This window comes from Eufriesea mexicana, unplaced genomic scaffold (genome assembly GCF_001483705.2).
Source record: "Eufriesea mexicana isolate 0111107269 unplaced genomic scaffold, ASM148370v2 scaffold1018, whole genome shotgun sequence".
Classification (NCBI taxonomy): domain Eukaryota; kingdom Metazoa; phylum Arthropoda; class Insecta; order Hymenoptera; family Apidae; genus Eufriesea; species Eufriesea mexicana.
The window spans coordinates 875,483-900,389 of NW_016909145.1; the positions used below are offsets into that span (position 1 = coordinate 875,483).

Consider the following 24,907-nt stretch of genomic DNA (forward strand, 5'->3'; position numbering starts at 1 on the left):
GAAATTCGTACAACGGTGCGGGGGAAGTGAATGTGTGCTGGTCTGGCCCGAACGCGGCTACATCCCCGTGCTAGACCAGCAAGCAAGTAGTAACGTTAACGTTAGAATTTTGTCTTTTGTTTAATTCTTTTATGTTTATTTTACCGGGAAGCGACTAAGTCTAAAGATCGTGGAATCATCGAAACAGACATTTGGTGTACGGGGATCAGCCAGAAAATTCACCAGCACCGGTTCCATGCTAAATTTTCAGTGTGATCAAGTAGTCAAAAGCGTATTCAGGCAGCCTTCAACGTAAACAAAAATGGAGTTAGGGGAGGGAGAGGCGCAAATTTGTCGACTTTGCGGCCAGTACGAAAGTATATACATTGATGTGTTCGGTGAAGAGGGTACCAAACGATTTTTAGGATTAAAAATCCACACAAAAGTCAACATTCTGGTGAGTACAACGTAAGAGGTGTGTCGTGGGGCCCGGGCCCCAGTTGTAGTTAGAGGAGGGGGTTAGAAAAATGGCCGGAGGGGAGAAGAGCATGAAAAAAAAGATATTCTGTCCATTCTTTGTTATCTTTGTTGTGCTATATTTCTGTAGCAAAAGTTGGTTTTCGTAGGTTTATTACTAATATCTTGTATGCTTCTATACTTTGTTTCTTTTGAACAAAAGTATATCTCATTATTTAATTAACATTTACTGTGTTACTCTAAGCGTGTGTCAAACAATTTGTTTAAAACAAAAAATGTAATTTAAATTTGAAATAGGAAAACTCAGTAATTTCGTTCGTATGTAAGTTAATTGTATGATTTTAGTATGTGTAATTGTAATTCATGAATTGTATATAGTGATAATGTACTATACAAGAATTTTGTTAAACAGAAGACATTTATTTTATATATGAATATTTGTTATTAAATATTTATGTTCTTTATTTTACAACAATGTTTTTCACTTTACTTCTTCTTCATAATGAAATATTTTGCAATCAACTTTCCTAAATATTATCTGTATTTTAAATCTGATTAATCAGAAAATTCATTTGAATTTGAAAAATTTAATTTATTTATTTAAAAATTGATGTATATGTAATTTTGTATATGGTATTTACTATTCAGATAGTCATAAATGACCATAAATATTATTGTGTTTGCACAACAATAATAATAAATATTCAAATTGACAATGTATAATATTAGAGTGGGTACCAGATTATAAGAATTTTCAGATTAGTGTATCTACAGAGCGGTAGGGTTTAAATTAAATTATTCACTTATGTTTGTAATTATCCTTTAAGAAGGACTATATGGTTTCTCAGTTCAATTAAAAATTGTACAAAATCAGATTTTCAATTAAGATTTTTAAAATCACATTTATTTAGTATTTAGATATTTTGTTTGAATCGCAGATAGATGAAAGGGATCCTCTGCCCAAGGCGATCTGTGTTCAATGTCTGGGCAAGCTCGAATTCGTTTGCGACTTCCAAGAGGAGTGTCTTCGCACCCAACAAGTGTTACGCGATCGATACAATCTACCATCCTTAACAGAGATTGTAAGTCCGTACTCAAATTTAATGCACAGCTCTACCGCTCATCTATGATGCTACCAGAGCATGCAGCTCATTTTTTTCTATGAAATTCGAATTATATAAAAAGGTATCATCTGGTATTTTGGTTTACAAAAAGTTTTATGACAAGCAAGACTACAATTTCAATTGAATATGAATTTTACTTTTAATTGATTTGTGTTTGTATATAATAAAATATATAATAAAAGATGTGTACCATAAATACCAGATTAAATTTATTTGCTTTAATAAAATTAATAAATTTCTGGTACCCACTTCTATTTTTATTTCAATCTATCTTTAGGCTGAAGTAAAGACTGAAGTTACAACACCAAGTACATCAACAAACAACAACAACAATGAAACCAACAAAAATCTTAATTCTCCAAGTGATGGAAATGTCAAAGTAGAACAGCGTGTTTTAAGAACAGCTACAAAGACTCAAAGAAATTTAAGGAGTCAACAAGTAAAAGGAAATGAAGATACTTCAAAAGATCAAAATAGTATTCAAAGCACTAGTGAAGACAATACAGAGAATGTACAAATTGTTCAAAGTTCTGAAACAACTCCTACACGATGGCTTAGAAGTAGACAAAGTACAGAAACAATTATTGTAAATGAAACGACTGATCGACCAATCGCAAATAGACTTAGAAGTCATGACAATACCACTACAGAAATAACCGTTAGTCCACGTAGTAGTTCTAATGAAAATGGTGAAAAACCGAATGGAAAACAGCAAGATCCACATACTATTCAAATTCCAACATCGGCGTTGAATAAACTTCTCAGTATCGTGTCAAATTCACCAAATATTGAAGTTTCTGTAAAAGAATCCAAACCTCAAAGTAGCGACATTGAAGATATTAGTTTCACAGTAGAACTATGTAAAAAGGAAAGTGACGATGTAGCTACCGTTCAAGCACGAGTATTTCCAGATCAGGGTTCCTGTTTAGTGGACAAGGCGATTGTTGGTCTTTTACAAAATCAAAGTTGTGTAGAAGTAAATAGTATAATAAACACTATTATCAATAGTAGCTTGAAGAATGGTAATTCAACAAAGTTGAAGGATTCCGCTGAATTCGAACAAAAGTGGCAAGCTTCTCAGAATCCAGAGGAACTCTTCAGAATTGATGGGGAAGAAATTCGTGTCGATGATAATGTCGAACATGTCGTCACGGATAATCAAAATGGCTATTCTTGTAAATTATGTTGCAAATTTTATGAACGCAAAGACAAATGTATGGTTCACGTAAAAACACATCTCGGTATAAAACAGTACACTTGCATTCTATGCAATGCTAAATTTGTGTGCAAGTCCGACGTAATGAAGCATATTCGCTGCTCACATACTAATCCCAGGCCAATACAATGCCCAAAATGCCCAAAGAGATTCAAGTCGAAGTTCTATTTAATGGAACACGATAATGTACACAAAGGTGTGAGACCTTATTCATGTACAGATTGTGGTCAGAGTTACCACCACAAAGTGTCGTTACAGATTCACATGAAATCACACTTACCTCCACAAAATCTAGCTTGCGAATATTGTGGCAAAGTGTTTCCGTACCGTACGAGATTATTAAGTCATATAGCTAGTGTACATTTAAAAAATCGTCGCAATTTTAGATGCCGGTTTTGTTACAATCTCTATTCAAGTCTTTCAGTTTTGAATGAACATATTAAAACACGTCATGCGACTACATATACTTGTGAAATTTGCAGCAAAACATTTAAAGTCGTTTCGAAGTATAAAGCTCACGTATTACAGCATTCAAATCCTAAACCGTTTGTATGTAACGTTTGTAATAATAGATACGCATCCAAAGCATTCCTGAACGAACATCTTTTGAAGCATGAAGGGTTGAGGAAACACATCTGTCAAAAATGTGGTGCAAGATTCGCCCAAGCTAGTCATCTGGCTGCACATCGACACGTGCATGGTGAGAAAAAGCATGCTTGTCCGGAGTGCGGACGAAAGTTTAATAGACGTGATAACATGAAAGTACACAGAAAAAGACACTTTGAAGAAAAAAAGACTGGTAATAATAAATTGAAAAGCGTTTCTAGTGGAGACGTAACTTCCACAACGTCTAACGAAAAGTAATAGTACTGACGTAGTTCTGATATTTTTCTAAGGCTATCTTATCTCGTGAGCGAATTAGTACTTTTCAAAAGAGACTTTTAACTCTTAACCGAACAACGTTAATTATTCATACAAATTAATCTGTTTATTACGAGAATGTAAAATATTGCTACAAGAATTAAAAGTAAAAATTTTTTTATTCGCATAGAATTTAACGATATTCGTCGTGATTTAATTAATTTAACGATATTAATTACTAATAAGGTTTACTTTTAAGTTTTGGAGCAACGTATATTATTAGGTGAATGATAGCAATAGCGATCAGTCAGTTTACTTTCTCTTTTGTCGCTCATCTTCTTTTTTTTTCTTTTCTTTTTTTTTTTCTTATTCGCGGTACATTAGCCATTATTTTGTACATAACGTAGTAGGTGTGCATTTAAGAGACTACTGATATCTTTTAAGTATTCTTTCCATTTACATATATTACATTCGAAGATATTTTTGCACGTGAAACATCATCGATTAGAATTTACCAAAGCTGTAATAAAGACAAACCACAAAACATGACAAAACATTGGGGTAAGACTAGACGAAAAAAATAACAAGAATCATGATTGAAATTTATAGTTGTAAGGAAGCCAAAGAATAATATTGGATGCATTGTTATACAAAATTTGTATGTTTACCGCACAGTTAGCTTCCTAAGAAAGTATAATTATTCGTACTGTGAACACAGTCCGAATAGGGCTTCCAAAGTCAAACACCCGACTAAAAAGGGTATAAAAATAAAAAGAATATTTTCTACGTATTTTTACATGGCTATTTATGAATTGCAAAACTTTTAAATGATGCATATGCAAAGTATATTTTACTCTATTTTCGATTCTATTTTACATACAAAACTGTACATGTATAAATAAAGATTTAGCGAAAATAATTCATATAAAAAAAAAATGAATTTTCATGAAAAATATTTTTGATCGATAATAAAAGATTTTTAGATTCGAATGTTAGTCTTCAAGTAATAGAAGAAAGTAGTGTGTGCAATAAATTATATGAGAAAACGTACTATGTGATTTACGAGAAAAATAATGTTAACACTGTATCGGAAGTGCCTTTGGTCGTCTCAATGTATGTTATTCGCATGTTATATAAGAGCATCGATAAATGAAAAAGGCGTTGATGATTCTTTGAGTACGTGTCACGTGCAATTGATCTTGCTTAAGAAGGAAAATAGTCGTAATTCTTTGTGCTCAAATTATCTTACCACGATTTAAAACTTATACTGGATATTTTCAAACGAAATGTTAAATAAAATAATAGTTAAATGATAAAAAAGATTGAACTAGATATAATATAGATTATTCCGTTATTTTTATTTAGAATTTAATAATTTTATACGAAATGGAATTTAATTAATGATAAATTGTCTTTTTAGTTACTATTTTATACAGTGCTTTAAAATAACCAGTATATGTATAATATTTTAAATCTTCTTTTACGCAGTAATATCTCCTATTTGTCTAATATATTTTCAAGATAAGAGTGCAAGGAATTATGTATAAACTACGATTATTACTTTCCCTCGGAACAAATTGTTCACGTGAGAATTGTTAATAAAATCGTGCGAAGGATATTACGTCTAATATTTACACTTTTTCCTCAGATAATATAAATGATAAGCAATAACTCTTATTTTGTACAAGACGTTTGTTAAACCGATCTATTTTTCCATCTATATGTGTATATGTATACTTCTTGATAAAGATAAACGTTAATATGTCATTAATGTGCAGTATGAATTAGCGTATATAATGATTTTTCGACAATAAAGAAAAAAGCATACATTTGTTTAAGGATTCCACAACTTTTCTCAATAAAGGTACGATATTTTTGGGACTGCTGATTATTTGATTTTTACTCTTATTTTTGTCCATACCATTTTTACTCATCTTGCATGTAATTTATTTTTAGTTTGCATGTACGTAAGAGAAATGATTCTATGAGGCTTATTTTAATACTAATAATACCTTTGTAGTATTTTTAAATAATAAAAATTGTAGCATATTATCATTCAATTTAAATTTATTTAAACCTAGCCATTTGGTCTTAAAATAGATTGTTTGTAATTAATAATACAGAATTACAGTATATTTTATAGTTAAAAATAAAGTTTTGTGCTAACTGTAAGGATAATGTTCATTCTTTGGACATAGTTTCTTCTTCTTGTTTCAGGTAAAAGAGAACGATGGACTGCCGCAAATTGTTTGTATGCGATGTTTGGGCACGCTGGAATTTCTATGCGATTTTTACGAACGTTGTCATCTTACCCAAAAGGAACTTTTGGAGACTGTAAGATATAGTAATTTGATATGTTATCTAACTAAAAGCGCGCACCAGTTTGTTTACTTATTAGTAAAGGAAGATACCTCAAAGATAATTTATTATAAGGAATTTTGTTAAAATATATATTTTTTTATTAATAAAAAAATATTATATAGAATATTCAAACATTTTTATTTTTCCTGATTTCACAAAGATATCTTATCTGTATAAAAAATTAAAAATTTGTGTTAAATTATCTAAATAGTGGCATTCAAAATATTTTATTTTTATTTAACAGAGTCAAAATACAATGGATGAGAAGATACAACAAAACAGTGATGAAGAATCAGATAAAGAAAATGCTATTCCATCGATAAATGAAACTAAACAAAAGGCAGAAGTTTTATCACCTGACAATTCAAAGAGTACAAAAAAATATCCTTCCGAAAATAATATGTCGTATTATAGAACTGAAATAAAAGAAGAAAACGCTAATCACGTAAAGAACAATACCTCTACAAATGGTGTTCATTTGGTAACACAAACTACAGTACAACTAAATAAGAGAATTTCTAAAAACCACTCTGTAGTGGATAATGAAAATTCAAATAGAAAAATATCAAAAAATGATCAAAATGATACTAATAATTTAAGATGTAAAAGAAATTTAATAATAAAAAAAAATAATACTTTGAGAAAGACTGCAATCCGTACAAGATCAACAAATGACTTGAATTCATCACAAAAAAATAAGACTAACATTAGTATAAATTTAGATTTGCCTGTACGACGCAAGAGAGGTCGGAAAAGTAAGTTAGAAAAGATGAGAGAAATGAATTTAGCTGCAAGTTTTAAAAAAAATATCCAAACTGATTCAAGTGACAGAATGACTGAGAATCTTAACAATGAATACAAAAGGCGTTGTTTGCGTACAATTTGTACTAACAGTAAGTCTAATAATATAAGTAATAATGCTTCAATCTCGTCAAAACTACAAGTTAGTCAAACAATAGCAAAGGAAAAGGTGGTAGTAGTAAACACATCATTAGACATAGATTATACCAAAGGCAATGAAACTAATACTATGTACAGTGACAATATAGTAACTAATAAAGTAATAGAAATAGGACCTGATAGTAAAAGTACAGTAAAATCTAACAAATGTATGGAAAATACAAAAGACAAATCTGCAAAAGATAAAGCAATATCAGTTATTGTAAAGCAGGAAAAAGAGGAGACAGAAAATACTTCTATTAGACAGAATGAAAAGTCAAACCAGCATGTTTGGATTTCTAGTGAGATACAAAAGGATAAAAATACAGTGGAGAGTCAAGATCAAAATCAAATACATCAAAAAAAGACTAATTTAACACAGACAATCTCTTCAGAGACAAAGGGAAGTAAAAGTTCTAAAAATACTGAGATTAATTTGGCAGGACAAAATTCTGACATAGAAACTCATTCTACCTCTACCAACCTACATTCAAAAGTATTTACAGAACAAAATCGCGTGACAGTTATAAAATCTTCACAATCCAATGAAATATCAAATCCAAAGATGATGCAAGAAGATTCTACAGAATTGTTCATTGCAGTGGACATAGGAAACCAAAGTACCGAAAGTGAATTAAAATGCAACCTCAGCGAACAATCACAATCTCAACAATTTAGTCAAGATAGTTTTGATGGTACTAAGTGTAAAGATAGATCATTTGGTAAAATCTCTGAATTGATAAGCGATGAACAAAAACAGACTATTGAAACTTATTACACAGTAGATATGTCGATTGTAAACTCGGAAGAAGTACAGAAAAATATAACGATAGTTAATAAAAAAAATATACGCTGCAATATTTGTGGTACTTTTTATCTTAGAATGGATAAATGTCAGGCAAGTTTAAGAAATTATTTGTATTGCTTATAGAAAATTATTTAGATTTATAATAACATACATAATAATGCATAAAGTTGTTTGTTATAGGTACATATCTGGGGACATTTACAAATGAAACCCTATCAATGCAAGGCTTGTGACTTTGCTACGGTTACTGTTAGCAATGTTCGTTGCCATATCAGGAAGAGTCATCTAAAGATTAAACCATTTGCATGCCATCTTTGTGAAAAGCGATATGTAACTGCTATTTTACTAGAAGAGCATATTAATACTCATACAGGTGCCCGTCCATATAAATGCAAGCTCTGTGATTTTGCAAGTTCTAGTAGACAAATACTAAGTTACCACAATGCCACACATAAACCACTAAAGGTACTACCAATAAAATTATTTGCTATATCAAAGAACACGTTTTTATTAAATTAACTCATTTTATCGTTTCTTTCTAAAATTATTTTAGGATATTAATTGTAAACTTTGTGGCAAAGAATTTTATTCAAAAAGTAGATTGCGTGCACACATGATTGTACACAATAAGGATAAAGCTGTTATGTGTAAATTATGCTCTGCTTATTTATCTAATACAGAAGCATTAGAAACACATCATAGAAACATTCACATGCAAGATTATGTATGTAATATATGTGGCAAACACGTTAAATCGAGAAAAGCTTTGCACAATCATCAGAATGTAAGATATTTGATACTATAATCTATCTAAAATTAATTAGTTATGAATTAAAAATTTTGTTTACAGGTACATGCTGCTGCAAAATACAAATGCACTCTATGCCCAAATGTGTATAAGAGTAGTCAAATATTAAAAGAACATCTTCTAAAGCATGAAGGTATTAGAAAGTATAAGTGTAATGTTTGTGGAAAATCATTTGGTCAGCAGTCTCATTTAGCTGCTCATATGGCAGTACATAGTAAAATTAGGTAAGTTTCTAATTATTTTTGTTACAGTTCCTTTTTGATATTATTTAGTTATAATATATTTTACTTGTAGATTCCATTGCCCAGGATGTGATAAACCTTTTAATCGACAAGACAATATGAAGATACACACTAAACGATGTAAACTATTTTTAGCAAATCCAGATTTAAAAAATCTATTAAGTAAAAGAGAACGAACTATATCGTTTAATAATATAGCAGAGTTAACGGCAGAATTGAAGAACGGAAATATGACAAATTCTGGGTCTCAAGTTTCTCTAAAAGATCAGAATAATGGAACGTTAGCAAAAACTGTGGAAGGACAAAAAAAGACTGCAATAAATCTCTGCAAATTAGGACTGAACATCTCTTGCATCGAACCAATAGATAAAACGTGGAATTCTGATAACATATACAATGAAAAAGAAGCTACAAGATCTGCTGAAGTTAATATAATTAAGTTTCCAAATGTCAATGATAGATTAGTTTCAGATACTGAAAATATATCAGTTCTTGAAAACGTTTTAGAACCAGAAAGCTATTAACAGATTTCGATAAGTGCATGAATGAACTTAATTGATTTGGAACAATCTTAATTAAGTATCTTAAAAATCAATGACAACAAATTATGAAATTAAAAAATTTGTTGAAATCGTTACATGATTAATGAAGTTCATTAATTGAAAGTACTTAAAGTTCAATGAATACAAAAACAATTTTATAATTGATGCATTTAAATAATCATTCCTACATTTTATTAAGCTAAGATTTTAATTAGAATTTAAGGCTTAATATTAGACGATATTTTTATAACGAAAACATATATTATATCTTTTCACGTTCAATTATAAATTAGATTGTATAAAAATCGATTTGTACGGACGGTAACTTTAATTGTTTATATCTAAAACAATATTTAATTTTGTTCGTCGTTATTTCATTTTTCGTGCATTTCGATTTTTTTCTAAAGAGTTACTTACCTCGTCTTGATGAAAATTTAAATTCTACGACCAAAGAAAACTTTACTATTATAAACCTGTTATTTTTTTATTTAACAGAGCAGTGTTTCATCAAGGTGAAACGGGATACTCTTACGCTTATTCACTCATAAATAAAGAGATAAGACTGATAATCGATATATATTTAAATTTGTAACTAGATGTTTCTATTTAAAGCAGTTAGGCCTCAAAAGTTTATTCATTCATATGGGAAAAATCTTTAAAATTTTTGTCGTGATTAGTAGTCCTATGGTAACAAATTTTTATATTGTTCAATTTTTTAAATCAAAATGATAAGTGAAACAAAATATTTGCCATTTAAATCAAATGAAGTATTAAAAAGAAAAAGATAAAAATGTTGTATTCTTCATTTAACACATCCAATACATCCTAAAAATTTAATTTATGAAAATTACTTGTATAAATTCCGATATTTAAATACTGTTTAAATAATGTGTTTAGTAGAGTTTATCTTAATTTAAATATTTATAATTGAATTTTCAAACTAAAATTTATTATTTAATTTATTATTAGAGAGCAAACTAATAAGAAAAGAAGAAAGAGGACGATTGACTTGAGTGAAAGTCTGTTAACCTGAATTCCTGTTAAATTCTTTTTCAGGTTTCATTCAACCGCAACATTGCTTTCGTCAGTTGTACGTTCTATTTCGTCGCGTAAACATCTTTATTAGAGAACATATAATTTTTTAATTTTGTAATGCGTTAACAGAAACCCATATTTATTTATTTTTTAGTAAGTAATCACACTTAATTATGAATTAGAAATAAATATGTCTTTTTTTAAATAAACAACACTAATTTATTTTAAACTTCGACATTAACATGCAATTTTTAGAATATTTGATTTAAATTAAATAAACAAAATTATTTCGGATTCTTTTGTAATATGTCATGAAAATTTTCAGTTTTTTAATCAATTTTAATTATTTATAATAATTTAGAAAAACTTTTCAAGAGATATAGATATTCATGTTTCCTCTAGTCAATATATCGATTAATTGAAGTTGATCTACAGACTGACAGTTCGATATTTAAAAGAAAAAATACAAAACGTAACTCTTTTTTCGCGCGCTTTGACTAATGGAAGAATTGAATCATAGAATTATTGATGTTTAAATTCATTATTATACAAATAAGAACTTCTTTATTACTTGAATTAAAAACAGAATAAAAAATTATTTTATATTCTAATTTTTTTTCGATATTTGAATCATTAATGGTTTCCACAGAGAAATTTACCTATGAATCACCACATAATATTTGTGAAGGTGCAAATATTAATTTTATTAACAAAAATTATGTAACAAAATGAGAATAACAATACAGAATACAAAATATTGTTATTTTACAGTTCAACTTTTTACATGTTACGTTAACATATTCTTTTATATTTTTAACGGTGCTTCTTTATATTTAATAATTCGTTCTCTAATATAATTAAAGTTGCGTTTTCTTCTTTATAATTTCTATGTCATTTTTATCTTTACATTGTGTTAAATTAATTAATTATAATTAATTATAGGTACAAGGAAGTATCGTATAACAATAATCGTATAATCTTTAATAATAATAGTTATTGATGTTCTGAGGATTGATTGATGTTCTATGCGATACAGAATTAATTATTAATTACATATGATTCTCTATTATTTACCGTAAACCTATTAGTCATTCCTTATATTTTTATTGACTTATAATTTATTGCAACAGGAAATACGCAAAGATGACCCTTGAACCACCAAAATATGAATACTTAAATGAAGAAGATACGAAAAAAATGTTAAAAATATTTAAGGGTGAAAGAACAGGTTGGGTGCTCGTAGGTCCTAAAAAATGGTTTTTTCCACATAAATATACAAAAGAAGGTAAAGGATTTTATAACTTTAAAGCAAGACCAGATGACACTTGGGTTTTATCTTATCCAAGATCAGGTGAGTAATGTGCTTTTAAACTTTTGATGTAACCATAATGTAATTGTTATTCTTAATTCAATTTAAAAATAAAATATCAAGAATAAGAAATTTAAATGCTTGTTTGCGCATGACAATGTAAACGATACAACTCGATTATTTCGGTTATCGATATTTTTATAAATACAAATATTAAGATAAAGTATAATGCAACTAGTTACTTGTTTTTAAAATAACTTTAAAAATTTTGCATCCTCTCGCTCCTTCTTAGGTACAACGTGGACTCAAGAATTAATCTGGTTATTGTCAAATAACTTAGATTTCAAAAGAGCAAGGACAGTACTCTTATCGGAGCGATTTCCATTCCTCGAGTTAGTATAATTAAATATTATATTTGGGCTAAACTAAATTAATTAAATATCACAAATCATAAGATATATTAAAACTCAATTTTTATTGATAATATAATAACTTTAAAAGTTTGTTATATATTTTTGTGGAACGATAGTTCATAAAATAACAATGCTAATACTTATATAATTTTTAAAAGCTAATAGTTATATGAGTATGTCACCCGTGAAAAATTATAGTTTATTCGCAATTAATGTACGATATTTCATAATCAACATTGCGTGCAAACGACTTACAACTATACAATTAGTAAGAGATATAGAACATAACAACTTATCTTATGTTTTCCAATAAAAAATCTTGAGCAAAAAAATTATAAAACTATAATGTTTTCATGATTAAAATTTAAAATTACACAGAGATAAATTAATATATAGTAGATATTGTAAAACTATATTTTTACATAACAAAAATTATTAATATAGCTACAAATATAATCTCTAGATTTAGTATGTTTAATCACCCAGAACTAACACATGAAATGTTAAAAATAAATGAGGGAAATAAAGACAAAGAAGAATTGTGTAAAAAAATTGCAGAATCAGGGTATGAAGTTATAGCAAAAATGCCTTCTAAAAGATTTATAAAATCACATTTTCCATTTAGTTTGTTACCTGATATTCTGAAAAGTGGTTGCAAGGTAAAATTATACTTATAAAAATGAGTTGTATCATTTATTGTTAATATAATTCTAATAAATCATATTGTTTCATAAAAGATAGTATATGTTGCAAGAAATCCAAAAGATGTTGCTGTTTCTTGGTATTATTTAAATAAAGCAATCAAAACTCAAGGATATACAGGTGATTTTGCAACATTTTGGGATTATTTTCAAAATAATCTTAGTAAGTATTACATAAATTTCAAATTATTAATATGAAACATTTTTATATACAAAATACAACTTATATTACACAAAATTTGTTAGCACCTTGGAGTCCTTATTGGGAACATCTGAAAGAAGCATGGTTACATAGAAATCATCCAAATGTTTTATTTATGTTTTATGAAGAAATGCAATATGTAAGTCAAAATGAATATTTTATAAAATGAAATATTTTAAAAAGATTACTTTGTGTTCGGAACTTCTCTTATTTGTATATCGTAGGATTTTCCGAAAGCAATTCAAAAAGTTTCAAAATTTCTTGGAAAAACTTATACTCAAAAACAGATAGAAGAAATAACAGACTATTTAAATATTAAAAATTTCCGAAATAATCCAATGGTGAATTCTTCAGAATTAAAGGAATGTGGTATTATAACACCAGGAACATATGTTAGAAAAGGTCAATGTGGAGGATGGAAGGAAATATTCACTAAAGAACTTAATATTAAAGCTGATAAATGGATAAAAGACAATTTAAGAGGAACTGATTTTGATTTTCCACATTTTACCATTAATAATAACCACAATTGATATAGTGTGTAGCTACATATATTATACAACTAATCCATTTAATATTATTTTTTAGTAGCTTTTTAAAACTTAAAACATTGTATGAAATGAAATAAAAAGTATTGTGTTTATTATAAGTATTTTTATATTAAAGGAAATAACATTCTTTATATTATATTAGAATATAAATAAATAAATTTATTGCATGAAGTTTATTACAGTTTATAAAGTAATACGATATATAAAAGAAAAAAATAAGTATTATTGTAAAATTATAGTTTTATTGAATTAGTTTTTGTACAAACATTTATACGAACAATCACAGTAGTTCTAAATGCATGACGTAATTCTTTTTCTACATAATATGATAAGCATTTAATTTTAGCAGCTTTTGCTTTCAGTAAAGATTTTACAAAACGTTGTTTAGGGCAATTTAATGTTACATAGGCATTGATAGTACCATCATCACCTATAGTGAAATGTTCTATTTCTATTTTTACTTTGTATGGCATATCATGTGGAAGTATATCTAATAATTTAGCTCTAACTGTTTGTTCTGTTATAGTTTCAATTTGTTGATCAGTATAATATTCCTCTTCATATTTCCAATCTTTAATTTTACTTGAATCAAGCAGATAATTCTACAACATATATTTAAATGCAGATATAAATATTAAAATATAACATATAATAATCATTAATAACTAATAGTATTACAATATTCATTATATATTACCCGAAGATCATTTACACCATCTCCAGTAAGTGCAGATACCATAAAAATATCATTAAATTTTGGGTAATTTTTATTATTTATTATCATCCTTGTAAGATTGAGTAATGATTCCTTTTTCTTCAATTTATCTACTTTATTAAAAATCATCAATAGTTGTGTATCTTCTCTTTTATTATTTATATAATCAAGGATAAAATTATCAATTTTATGTCTAGTATAGATATTAGTTACATCTTGTATTATTCCAATAATATCTGCTTCATTGACTGCAGTTTCAGGATCTTTTTTGAATGTTTTTGATAGTTCATATTTTTTTATTTCGTGAGAATTTACTAATCCAGGAGTATCTATAAATACAATTTGTGTATCTCCTTCTGTATATATTGCTTTTGCTTTATGTAACGTAGTATGTACTTTTGAAGATGTAGGACAAACCTATTAATCAAAAACTTCTTTTTAATTAGAACTATTAAATAAAAACATTGTTTTTAAATAAACAAAAATATATACAGATCTGTGTATAAGTTTATTTATTAATGTACTCTTCCCAGCATTTGGTAAACCTAATATTGCAACATTCAACAGTTTTTTATTTTTTTCGTGTAATTTTGTCTCATCGTTAAATTGTGATGTAACACTTTCTTGATTGTTAGCATTTAGAATAACAGAGTAGAAAAAGGATCGTTTTAAAAAATATACATTATTGTGCACCACATACTTTCTAATTGAGAATATCATTGTGAATACCTATATTGTTTAATAGAATCATTAACAGCATTAACATTAATAACAAATAAAAAAGTTGATAGGTTAAATTAACGTAAATATAAACTTGTAAAAGTTAATTTGCTAGCGATATTAATTTATCGGTTTACAAAAATATTATTTTTACGTTATACAAATATTACTATTATTCAAACATTACTTTATCAAAAATATTTTAAATGTAATTTAGCAGTAATATGTCAATATAAAAAAGTAAGTTGTCGATTGATTATACAGTTAAATCATATATACGTAGTATTTGTTCACAAAAATCTTTATTAACTTGAAATTTTAAACAATAAATATATATAAAACACGTGGTATTTCTTTTTATTTTTACAAAGGATATAATTATTTATTATTTATATAATACAAATCTTTTATGTTCATATGACACCATATAAAAAAATAAAAATTAAAAGATAATAAGAAGCAAAACTACAAATGGATTATAAAATAATAAATTTTTCATGTAATAAAAGAAATCGTTCATTTTGAATCATTTTATTTCAAAAGATTATTTTTTTATATCAAACTTTAATCATGCATTAAATATATACCTACACGCTTCATTGGGGTTGGTATACCTGATTTTAAATTGACAATGACAAAAATCAAGCTGCAATTCAGTCATGTATTGACGTATATTATGCGAATAAGGATTGTTGTTAGGTGTACGTTAAATTTGTGTATAATGTTTATTAAATGTAATTGAACTTTTTAATCGAATGAAATAGAAATTTATTATTATTAAATATTTCAAGCATTTTCTTTATAAATGATGAGTATTAGAAATGCGTTGATGCGATGCATCGATTTAAAATGTACTGGCAATGGTACTTGAAGTAGAACCACTCGCAAGCTTGTTGTGAAGACATTTATGAAAGTGATAAAGGAAACAAAATTTTGTATAGTAATTGATTTTCAAAAAATTCCATAAATAGCAATAGATCTCTAAAATTATTCAAACAGAGCATGCATTTCTGGATTAATAAACCGGCGGGCAGGTATTACGGTTTTACTGGCCGCCGATACCCCGCCACACCTTTACCAAAGACACGCTTCAGTAAGATAATTCAATATATTTTCAAATTCTTCTCTTTGTTTGATATTCAAATAAATTTATTATCTAGTACTGACAAATATTTTTAAAGATTTTTTTAAATCTAAAAAAACACTAAACTATTTATTTTAATAAGTAAATTAGAGAAATGTTTAACGATTTATTGCTTATATTTATTATGTTTACAGATCAATGTAGATACAATGCAGATTTGAGACAAATGGTTACTTCACTTCATCGATTCCAAAATTTGAATGCTATGGGAAATATAGCTAGTTCTAGTAATATGAATAGTTGCAGAGTGATAAGAACAACAATAAGACCAAACAATGAAATACAAAACAATTTTCCAGTTGGCTCTACTCAACATTCCCAGCTAAACAACATCTCCAAGTAATTAAAGAAAAAGGTCTACTAAGAGGATTCTAAGGAACATGTTCTTCTTATATACAGGGTGACTCACTTATACATGTCTATCACCAGAAAGTATTTATAAATGACTCGCCCTTAATGATGGATTGTTGCAAATAAGGATATGGATGTTCAAGTTAGTGTAATGAAAATAACAATCAGAATATCAATCCTTTTTTATGTTTACAGCAATGTAACAACTGCTGGAAATAATCAATTAATATTGTCAAATACTACACCAAATGTAACAAATAGAAGTCTTCTAGATTTTTCTGAATTTAATGATGCAGAACTTGCAAGTTATAAATTACGATGTGGTGTTTGGATAACATTTGTATTTGCAACAGGATTTGTTGCTGCTGCAAGATTTTATTTTGGTGATAGAGTAAGCTGAAACTAAAGCATTTTTTATAAAATGAATATTTTAACTTTTTTATATAACATTTAAATCCTTTTATAACTAATACTGAACATTTTCTCACTAGGATCAAAGTATAGAAATATTTGTATTTTGGGGTCTATTAACATTATCATTATTTGCATGTTTATTCTCTATTTTGTATTGTCGAAATCAACGCAACAATCATCAAGAGCATCAAATTCAAGAAGAGCATATTGCATCTGTAACTGCTACAACTACAATGGCCAATGAAAATATTAGATCTATTTCTACAGTAAGACAGAATCCACCACCACCTTATCATATTGCTATTTTGATTCCACCAAATAATTCATCAGATGAAGCTCCACCACCGTCTTACGACAAGGTTATGCGATAAATTAATATTATTAGATTAATATAAAGTTGTATAAAATTCTATCACTATTTTTTCATATACTACATTTTTTAAACATGAAATGCCAATACTCGATATCATTGCGTGATGATATTATTACTAATTATAAGTATTTCATCATCGAGCTTTTGATTTGTGCAAACAAAGAAATGAGACAAAGTTAATGAAGGTATTAACACCTTTTCTAGGCTAGGTAAACTTTACATCTGTGATACAAATAGTGAGGTAATATCAGTGTCGCTCTTGATAACATTTGCACTTCAAAGAAAGCATAAGAATACTATTGTGGGCATTATATAATATCTGAGCCAAAAAATAAACGTGATGTCCGCGATACTTTATGTTCACTGCAACACAAATATGTATTTTCCTTTTATATACTTGAATAAATGCTTACAGTTTATTTAAGAAAAAAACAAATGTATAAAATAATTTACTATGTGGAAAAAAAAAAATTTTCTTCCATAAAATATTAGCTAAAACTATTAATTACAAAATATTAATAATAAGAGAAAGCGATATATTACAATTCAACTGTATTTCATACAAAGTTAATATATATATTTATTTACAATATAAAATGACTTTATGCAATAAAATAAAATTAAAATTTGAAATTGTAGACAAAAGAAGGTTGATATAAAAACTTTTGATTTTTTCCACAGTCTATCAAATTTAAAATAAATTTGAAATCTTTTATCATGAATTAAAATACACTAATTATATAGTATAGTAATTAATAAAAACATAGGTTAAGCACTATATGTGTTTTATAATACTTAATTGTATACTTGTACATAATATAAATAAATGTATACATACATACACGATACGCATAGATTTTTATGTTCAAATTTTTGGCTATGATGGAAACTGAACTAATATATAATTTTATATATTTTTTTTCTGTTAATATTGAGATTGTTTACATATGTAAATGATATTTCATAATAATTTTGTTTTGTATTTGAAACAAATTTATATAATATATTATATAGAATATTATATCTAATACTTATAACTAACAATAATTTGTAAGCTATACTTTTACATATCAAAATGTAATTTAAATCAAGGAATATTTTATTCAATTGTTTGTTTTATTAACTCTTCAATTTGATATACTAAACACATTACAAATTACTAAGCTACACTACACTTGTATAGTTTTATCATGAATATAATTATTATGTATAGGTGTTCATTTTTTATGCATAACATGGTTCAGTATCAAGTTATTAAGATATTCATATTACATATTAAAAGATATATAACTAAGATTGTGTAATTGCACCAGTATATAAATAATGTATATGTACAGAAATATAAAAAGCATAAAAATCTTGGACTTTTAAATAATGTTATTCTTTTTATATGGTTTTATGTATATCTACATTATGAAAGTAAAATATTTTTATGAAAAATAGTAGCATTAATAAATTAATTTGTTAAATATTTAAAGTTGAAATAAAACAAAAATTTATACATATATATATTTACTAAAAAAGAAATTACTTTTCTAATTAACTGTGTTGGTAAATAAACAAATTCGTTTCTTTTTTTATGTAAAAATATGATATAGTTGGTTTATCTCAAAATAAGAAGTTATAATGGATAATATTCATAAATTTAAATGTTTTATTATGCATTAAGAAGCATGAATTATTAAGTTGTCTTCCAAGAATATAACTGCTACTATACAGATGTACAAAACCAGTATTTTACTCTTAGTAAATATGTTCTGATACGCTCAACGATAAGAAACAAATAAGTAAATAGTACTTTTTTAATAAAAGAAAAATGTTTTAAGAAAAAAAAAAAAAAATATTACTAATTAAGTGAATATGAATTCGATTTAACAATTTTTTTATTAGTAAAAATCCAGAATTGTAATACTACATTATCATAGTTAATCTCATAATTAATACTTGTAAAATCAGTTTTGTAATTCTGTGAAACAGATTTGTAAGAAAGACTACACTTGTAAAAATGTTATTCATTACTTAATGAAATAATAAAGCTTTTTATTACCCAGTGCAACTTATAATAAGAACAGATTACTGAGATTTCTTTTTTCATAAGATGGAATGATAGTTCTTGTAAGAATAATATAGAAATTTCAGTGTTAAAGCTAATAATAATTTGCTTGGTAATGTGTACCGCGTTTAAACTCTTTGGATTTCAAATAACTTTACATCAGTATCATACCAAATCGGTGGTTCGACATTTCTTAGGTATATTACGCCCCACATATATGTTCTGAACCATGCAGTTGTTCCAGCATTTGCTTGGTATCTCCTGATAAGGATAGGGTGTGGTACTGGTAATAAGCCAACTAATGTACCATGTTGTAAAAATTTCAAAATTTCGCTTTCATCTGTAAGACCCCTAAAAAATTTTAAAAAGATAATTATATCTTTATAATTAGAATAAACTATACAAATCAAGCATATTAACAAATTATACTCACTTATCAATGCATATTTTTTCTACTTGAGGTACAAGAACTTGAAGCAATCGCATAATAGTTTGCAGTGGAAGTTTACTTTTCCATTGATATACCCATTCACTGGAAGGGACCCACTGATTTACATTATTAGGAGAATTCATATGTTCTGCCACCCTAATTCCTCCTTTCTATTTAACCAATAAAGTAATGCATAGATAATTTATAAATGTAAAAAAAATTCAATAATTATTTACACCATAATAGTCTTACTGGTATAACAGAGTTTTTAGTAGAATTCATTAAATCTTCTGTAGCGCTCACATTGTTTTGATGATTAGATTTTCCTACATCAATATTTACTGAAGGACTCAATGGATGTGCAGACTCTTTTTCAGTCATTTTTTCAATACCTTTGGAAAAATTAATCGTAAAGAAGAGCTGTAACTTCGACTTTTAAATAACATATAAAATAACAAAAATTTACCAGGGGTTTCTAATAAAGTTGCTTTCAATGTTCCAGGTTCTGCAGGTTGCGCTGGATGCGAACCTTCCATTGCTGCTTCATTAACATTTTCATTAGATGTACTAGCAGGTACATGTCGACGTTGTCTTTTACTGAGAGATTTCGCGATCGTGTTACAGTCACTTGGTAAATTTGCTAATGTGTGAAAAACTTGCCTTTTGCGTATTATGGTATAAACCAAGTTACTGTTTCCATCAAATTGATACTAATAACATACATAGTTTTTCAAATTTTCTTTCTTTCCTAAATTTAAAAAATTCTCTTTTCAATGTATATAAAAGTTACCTGAATGATATTATTAAAGATTTCCAAAAGAACAAATACTAAATGATGATTGGTAGGTGCTGAAAATAAAAACCATGGAGTGCTAAATGCTTCGAGTAAATGTAGCAATTTAGTACTAGCCACCATTGATAAAGTTTTAAGGTACGGAGATACATTGACTAGAATTGTTAGTAAACAATCAAATAATGGCTGCAATCTTTGGTGCCCAGTTGTGATTATTTTGTGAAAAACAGTGACTAACAAGTCAGCATGTGTACCTACAAATATTTAATAGTTAGATATTATTTTAAAATGGGATTAATATTACAATACCTGTAAAAACAGGAATGTCCATAGGTACTGTAGCTGTATATGGTTTATTTAGTCTAACGCCAAAGTTACGTTCTCCACTCAACAAAAGTAAAATAAATACACCAATATGCATCAATCCAACACGAGCTACAAAATTATGCTGTATTATTATACATAATAAGATTATTTGTTTTTATTTAGTAAATTTTATACGTTATAAAAATTTACATTGATCTGCTCGTGAATCATTTAAATGGTACAATATGGGTACCAATACTTCAAGAACATCTGAACTTTTTAGTACATAATATAAAAACTTTTTATTGTAGTCACACATTTTCCAAAAAAACACCAATAATTCTTGGTGAAAATGTACTTTCTTAGTTGAATTTGGTAAGTAAGTTTGCATTAATGGATTGTTTAATAATCTGGTGATACCTTTCAACACAAACTGAAAATCTAAAAGTAAGTTTTTTAGAAATTATGCTTTTATTCAAATATTTATTTAAAATGTATCCAATTAAATACAACGGCAAAATTTTATACCTTCATCGCGATGAATCCGACTTAAATAATTAATGAACAAATTATCTCCAATACTTCCTTCTTCTAACGGAGTACCACCACTAGTATCATGATCTAGTGTTACTATAAGGATTTGTAATGCAACATCAACTAGTGGTTCTAATGAATCAGTAAATAATAAGTGATTATATGGTACTCCAAGTCCAACAGGATCATATGCACATACTGTATTTAACAATGATGTGAACATAGGTAAAACATGTCTGTATTAAAACAAAAACATTTTTACTAAAATATAAATATTTTTACTAAAGTATAATAGTAGTTAATATTAGAAAAAACAATTTTGATTTACCTGTTTTCAGAACTGGTTAAATGCTGGATCCAACGGTTTGGAGTAATTGAAAGATCTAGAGGGGGATTATACATAGTTTCACTAAAGCAAGTGAGTAATAATTTTAGTAATTCGGTTCTATTTGAATCTAAAATTGGATATCTGGGTGGTGAATGTGCAAATCCTACACCTGCTTCCCAAATATATTCACAGCTATCTATAGATTGTAGTTCTTCTGCTTTATCCTAAATAATTTCAAATACGTCTATAATAACTTTTTGCAATTGCCAAAATTGTTATATAAAAGAATACTTACAGGACCAGATTTTCTGTTTGCAGCTATTGTAAAGTCAGGACAAAATAGCAAGTCCTAAAATACAGATATGAATTATAATAATGTAACATGCTTAAAAATTTTTTTTTTTTTCTAAATCTCACACATCTTACACAGAGTGCATTGAGTAAAGAATGAGCCAATGGTACACTTTCTTCATCTTCTTTACCAGGTAAACTAGACCAAAAAAATCCTTTCCAATCCGGATCTTCAAAGATATAAGGTAATAATCGTGTTAATAAACGGCAACAATTCAAAACTGTTTGTTGTTCTCTCTGTGTTCTACAACTGTTATCAACTGCTTTCACTAACTTCTCCACTGCTTTATAACATAACGTAGCTAAATTAGAAGGTGCTTCTTCCCTTAATATACGAATTTCAGGTGCAGGAATTAAAGTAAAGATATCTTGTACATTAGTCACATTTTCAGACCAAAATTGATCCCAAAAATTATCATCTGAAGCATCGATTATCTATAATTAAAAGCAGAGTTTGTCTTTTAACCTAAACGATAAATCGTAATTATTTAAAAACTTTCATAAAATTATGGGAGACGTAAAATTGAAATTATTTGATAAAAAATGATATATGAATATTAATTTAAGTCACAAATGATGTAAATAGTAAAAAAAATTGTATCTGTCTCGATGTACCGAAATGTCAAACATATCATATGCTGTTACATGAAATAATAAACATCAGTTTTTACCTGTGTCTTTGATGTCAGTTGTACAACTGCTTTCCGAAAATTTAGTTTTGTGTCAGCATTTCCCATGTTGTTTTATTTTTTGTTAATTTAAATTGAAAAGTTTAGTGGTAAAATATAAAAACGACTTGTTTCCTTTTACACCAGAATGACGTCGGTCATCGCCATGTTTATGTCGTAATAGGCAGTGTTACCAATAGAAGTTTTTTCTTTATTATTTTAATTGTAATTTTATTATTGTGATGATTTAATTAACATAAAGATTATAGAAAAAAATGTGACATATTTTTTAATAAAAATGTTATTTAATTTTAATATTTACAAATCACAAATTATTAATATAAGTATAATTAATAGCCTAATAAGACTTTATTTTATTATCATATTCACATAAAAAGCATTAAAAACTAAAATATTTTGTTTCGGAATTCTATAACTATTCTTATATAACAATATATTAAAGAAAAATTTATTTTCTATATTTTCCTTGTATCCATACTCTGTACATTTTAAGTTGCTTCCCCCTATTAATTTGTAATCTTCTATCTACAAGATTTTGTTTTTCTGTAAAACCACAACTTGTAAATAATGTTCTAACTTCTTCTGTAAATAGATATTTTATTTATTTATTCTTTAAAATAAATTAAATTCACTAATATAAAAATAAGAAAAGTATTAAATAAAATACCTTGTGTAAAAAAATATACTCTTGTTCCATCTCCTCGAACATAAAAATTTTTTGCAAGGCAACTACCTTTCTTAAATCTTAATTGAGCTAAGTCATATCTACCATAATCTCGAAATAAAACTAATCCACCAAATTTTAAATATTTGTAAATTTGTCGAATAACATGCTTTATCCTGCAAGAATATAATATTTCATTACATTTGTATCTTTAATTGTAAAAACATATATATTTAATATAATATTTACTTTTCAGGATGTATAGCTGAAAGAACAAATACCAACACTATAATATCCAAACTTTCTGGTTCAAAAGGTGTTTCCCAATCATTTTGAGTTACATCAAGAACAAATGCTTCACACCTTTGAAATAAATATAAATGTCTTATCTATTACTGTTTTAGCATATTATGTCAAAATATAATAAGTTTTATACCTGGATATATCATAACTAGGATTTTGTTTCAAGATATCTATTGCTTTTGTAGAAAAATCACAACAATATACAAATAAGTTTGGATCTGTATTATACAAAAGTATTGGAAATACTGTGTTTCCTACACCACAACCAATTTCTAGAATTTTATTTCCATTATTACTGGGTAAATCAAGGATTTTTATATGTGTTTCTTGAACATTTTCATTTGTGCTTTCAGTCATAGACCTCAAAGGCTGTTTAATATTTTGATTTATAATAACTACAGCTAGCTCTGGGAATTCTGTAAATAACCAATGTCTATCTTTGAAAAATCTGCAACATTGAAAGTAACATTTTTTTCTTATATGCATTTAAAGTAGTTACAAAATTCATAATTGATGTGTTATGTACTTATTTTCGTGTATTCCATAAAACTTGTCCCAATATTTATCAGCCTTACATTCATATTCTTCAATTTTTTCTTCTGATAAAATTATAGTTGAATTTTCATTTACTTTTTGTTGTGCTAAGTTCTGTTGCTCCTCATCCCATATAACATTGTCCCTTTAAATTGTAAAATAATAGATAAGTAAATATATTAAAATTTGATATAACGAATGAATTATTTCTTTAATTAAAACTGATGTTTTTAATCCATAACAATAATTTCATTCAAAAGGTTATATTTTATAGGTTAAGGTTTTATAACCCTAGTATTATAATTGTGTCCATTAAATATTAAAATAAAGTATATATATACCAAGCGTTATGTTGAAATACATTATCACCGCTCGAAAGAATTCTGCTACCAAATTGTGGTCTTTTAGTATTTGTTTCATTTTGCTCTGAGTTTGATACATTTTCCGCCATCTTTATATCACGTGCTTCTAAGAAACACGTATAAGGACACATACAGTATTATTAAAGGCGAGTGATATGTTAGACAAATCATAACAAAAATAAATTGATAAAATAATAATAAAAATGATAATATAACTAAATACATTATTATATAATATTTAAAAACTTTACGAGAAAACAATGCAATTAATTTAT

At 27.1% G+C, this 24,907-nt stretch overlaps 6 protein-coding genes across 6 annotated transcripts; 3 read left to right on the top strand and 3 right to left on the bottom strand.

Moving 5' to 3' along the window:
• Window positions 1-60: 60 nt before the first annotated feature.
• Window positions 61-9,339, top strand: LOC108547379 (zinc finger protein 227). The gene is made up of 7 exons (XM_017899881.1): window positions 61-436; window positions 5,875-5,991; window positions 6,263-7,855; window positions 7,946-8,230; window positions 8,319-8,549; window positions 8,616-8,797; window positions 8,868-9,339. Exons 1-7 carry the CDS (start codon window positions 302-304, stop codon window positions 9,337-9,339), a joined length of 3,015 nt encoding a protein of 1,004 aa, XP_017755370.1. The 5' UTR covers window positions 61-301.
• A 2,196-nt stretch (window positions 9,340-11,535) lies between these two features.
• LOC108547398 (estrogen sulfotransferase) lies at window positions 11,536-13,550 on the top strand. The gene is made up of 6 exons (XM_017899901.1): window positions 11,536-11,743; window positions 11,994-12,093; window positions 12,578-12,773; window positions 12,852-12,978; window positions 13,062-13,156; window positions 13,242-13,550. Exons 1-6 carry the CDS (start codon window positions 11,536-11,538, stop codon window positions 13,548-13,550), a joined length of 1,035 nt encoding a protein of 344 aa, XP_017755390.1.
• A 251-nt stretch (window positions 13,551-13,801) lies between these two features.
• On the bottom strand, window positions 13,802-15,003 carry LOC108547370 (GTPase Era, mitochondrial). The gene is made up of 3 exons (XM_017899865.1): window positions 14,776-15,003; window positions 14,266-14,700; window positions 13,802-14,170 (listed from the first exon to the last, which is right to left on the bottom strand). The coding sequence occupies exons 1-3, from the start codon at window positions 15,001-15,003 to the stop codon at window positions 13,802-13,804; spliced, it is 1,032 nt and encodes a 343-aa protein (XP_017755354.1).
• A 683-nt stretch (window positions 15,004-15,686) lies between these two features.
• On the top strand, window positions 15,687-17,283 carry LOC108547397 (uncharacterized). Its single transcript, XM_017899899.1, has 4 exons — window positions 15,687-16,096; window positions 16,282-16,486; window positions 16,694-16,889; window positions 16,990-17,283. Exons 1-4 carry the CDS (start codon window positions 16,006-16,008, stop codon window positions 17,281-17,283), a joined length of 786 nt encoding a protein of 261 aa, XP_017755388.1. The 5' UTR covers window positions 15,687-16,005.
• Window positions 17,284-19,466: 2,183 nt separating this feature from the next.
• Window positions 19,467-22,899, bottom strand: LOC108547382 (protein HID1). Its single transcript, XM_017899884.1, has 12 exons — window positions 22,752-22,899; window positions 22,156-22,515; window positions 22,025-22,078; window positions 21,730-21,953; window positions 21,396-21,637; window positions 21,078-21,308; window positions 20,871-20,996; window positions 20,559-20,815; window positions 20,235-20,478; window positions 20,021-20,160; window positions 19,772-19,938; window positions 19,467-19,689 (listed from the first exon to the last, which is right to left on the bottom strand). The coding sequence occupies exons 1-12, from the start codon at window positions 22,815-22,817 to the stop codon at window positions 19,467-19,469; spliced, it is 2,334 nt and encodes a 777-aa protein (XP_017755373.1). The 5' UTR covers window positions 22,818-22,899.
• A 318-nt stretch (window positions 22,900-23,217) lies between these two features.
• On the bottom strand, window positions 23,218-24,721 carry Mettl2 (methyltransferase-like protein). The gene is made up of 6 exons (XM_017899902.1): window positions 24,612-24,721; window positions 24,263-24,415; window positions 23,870-24,184; window positions 23,683-23,796; window positions 23,437-23,609; window positions 23,218-23,351 (listed from the first exon to the last, which is right to left on the bottom strand). The coding sequence occupies exons 1-6, from the start codon at window positions 24,719-24,721 to the stop codon at window positions 23,218-23,220; spliced, it is 999 nt and encodes a 332-aa protein (XP_017755391.1).
• Window positions 24,722-24,907: the final 186 nt, after the last annotated feature.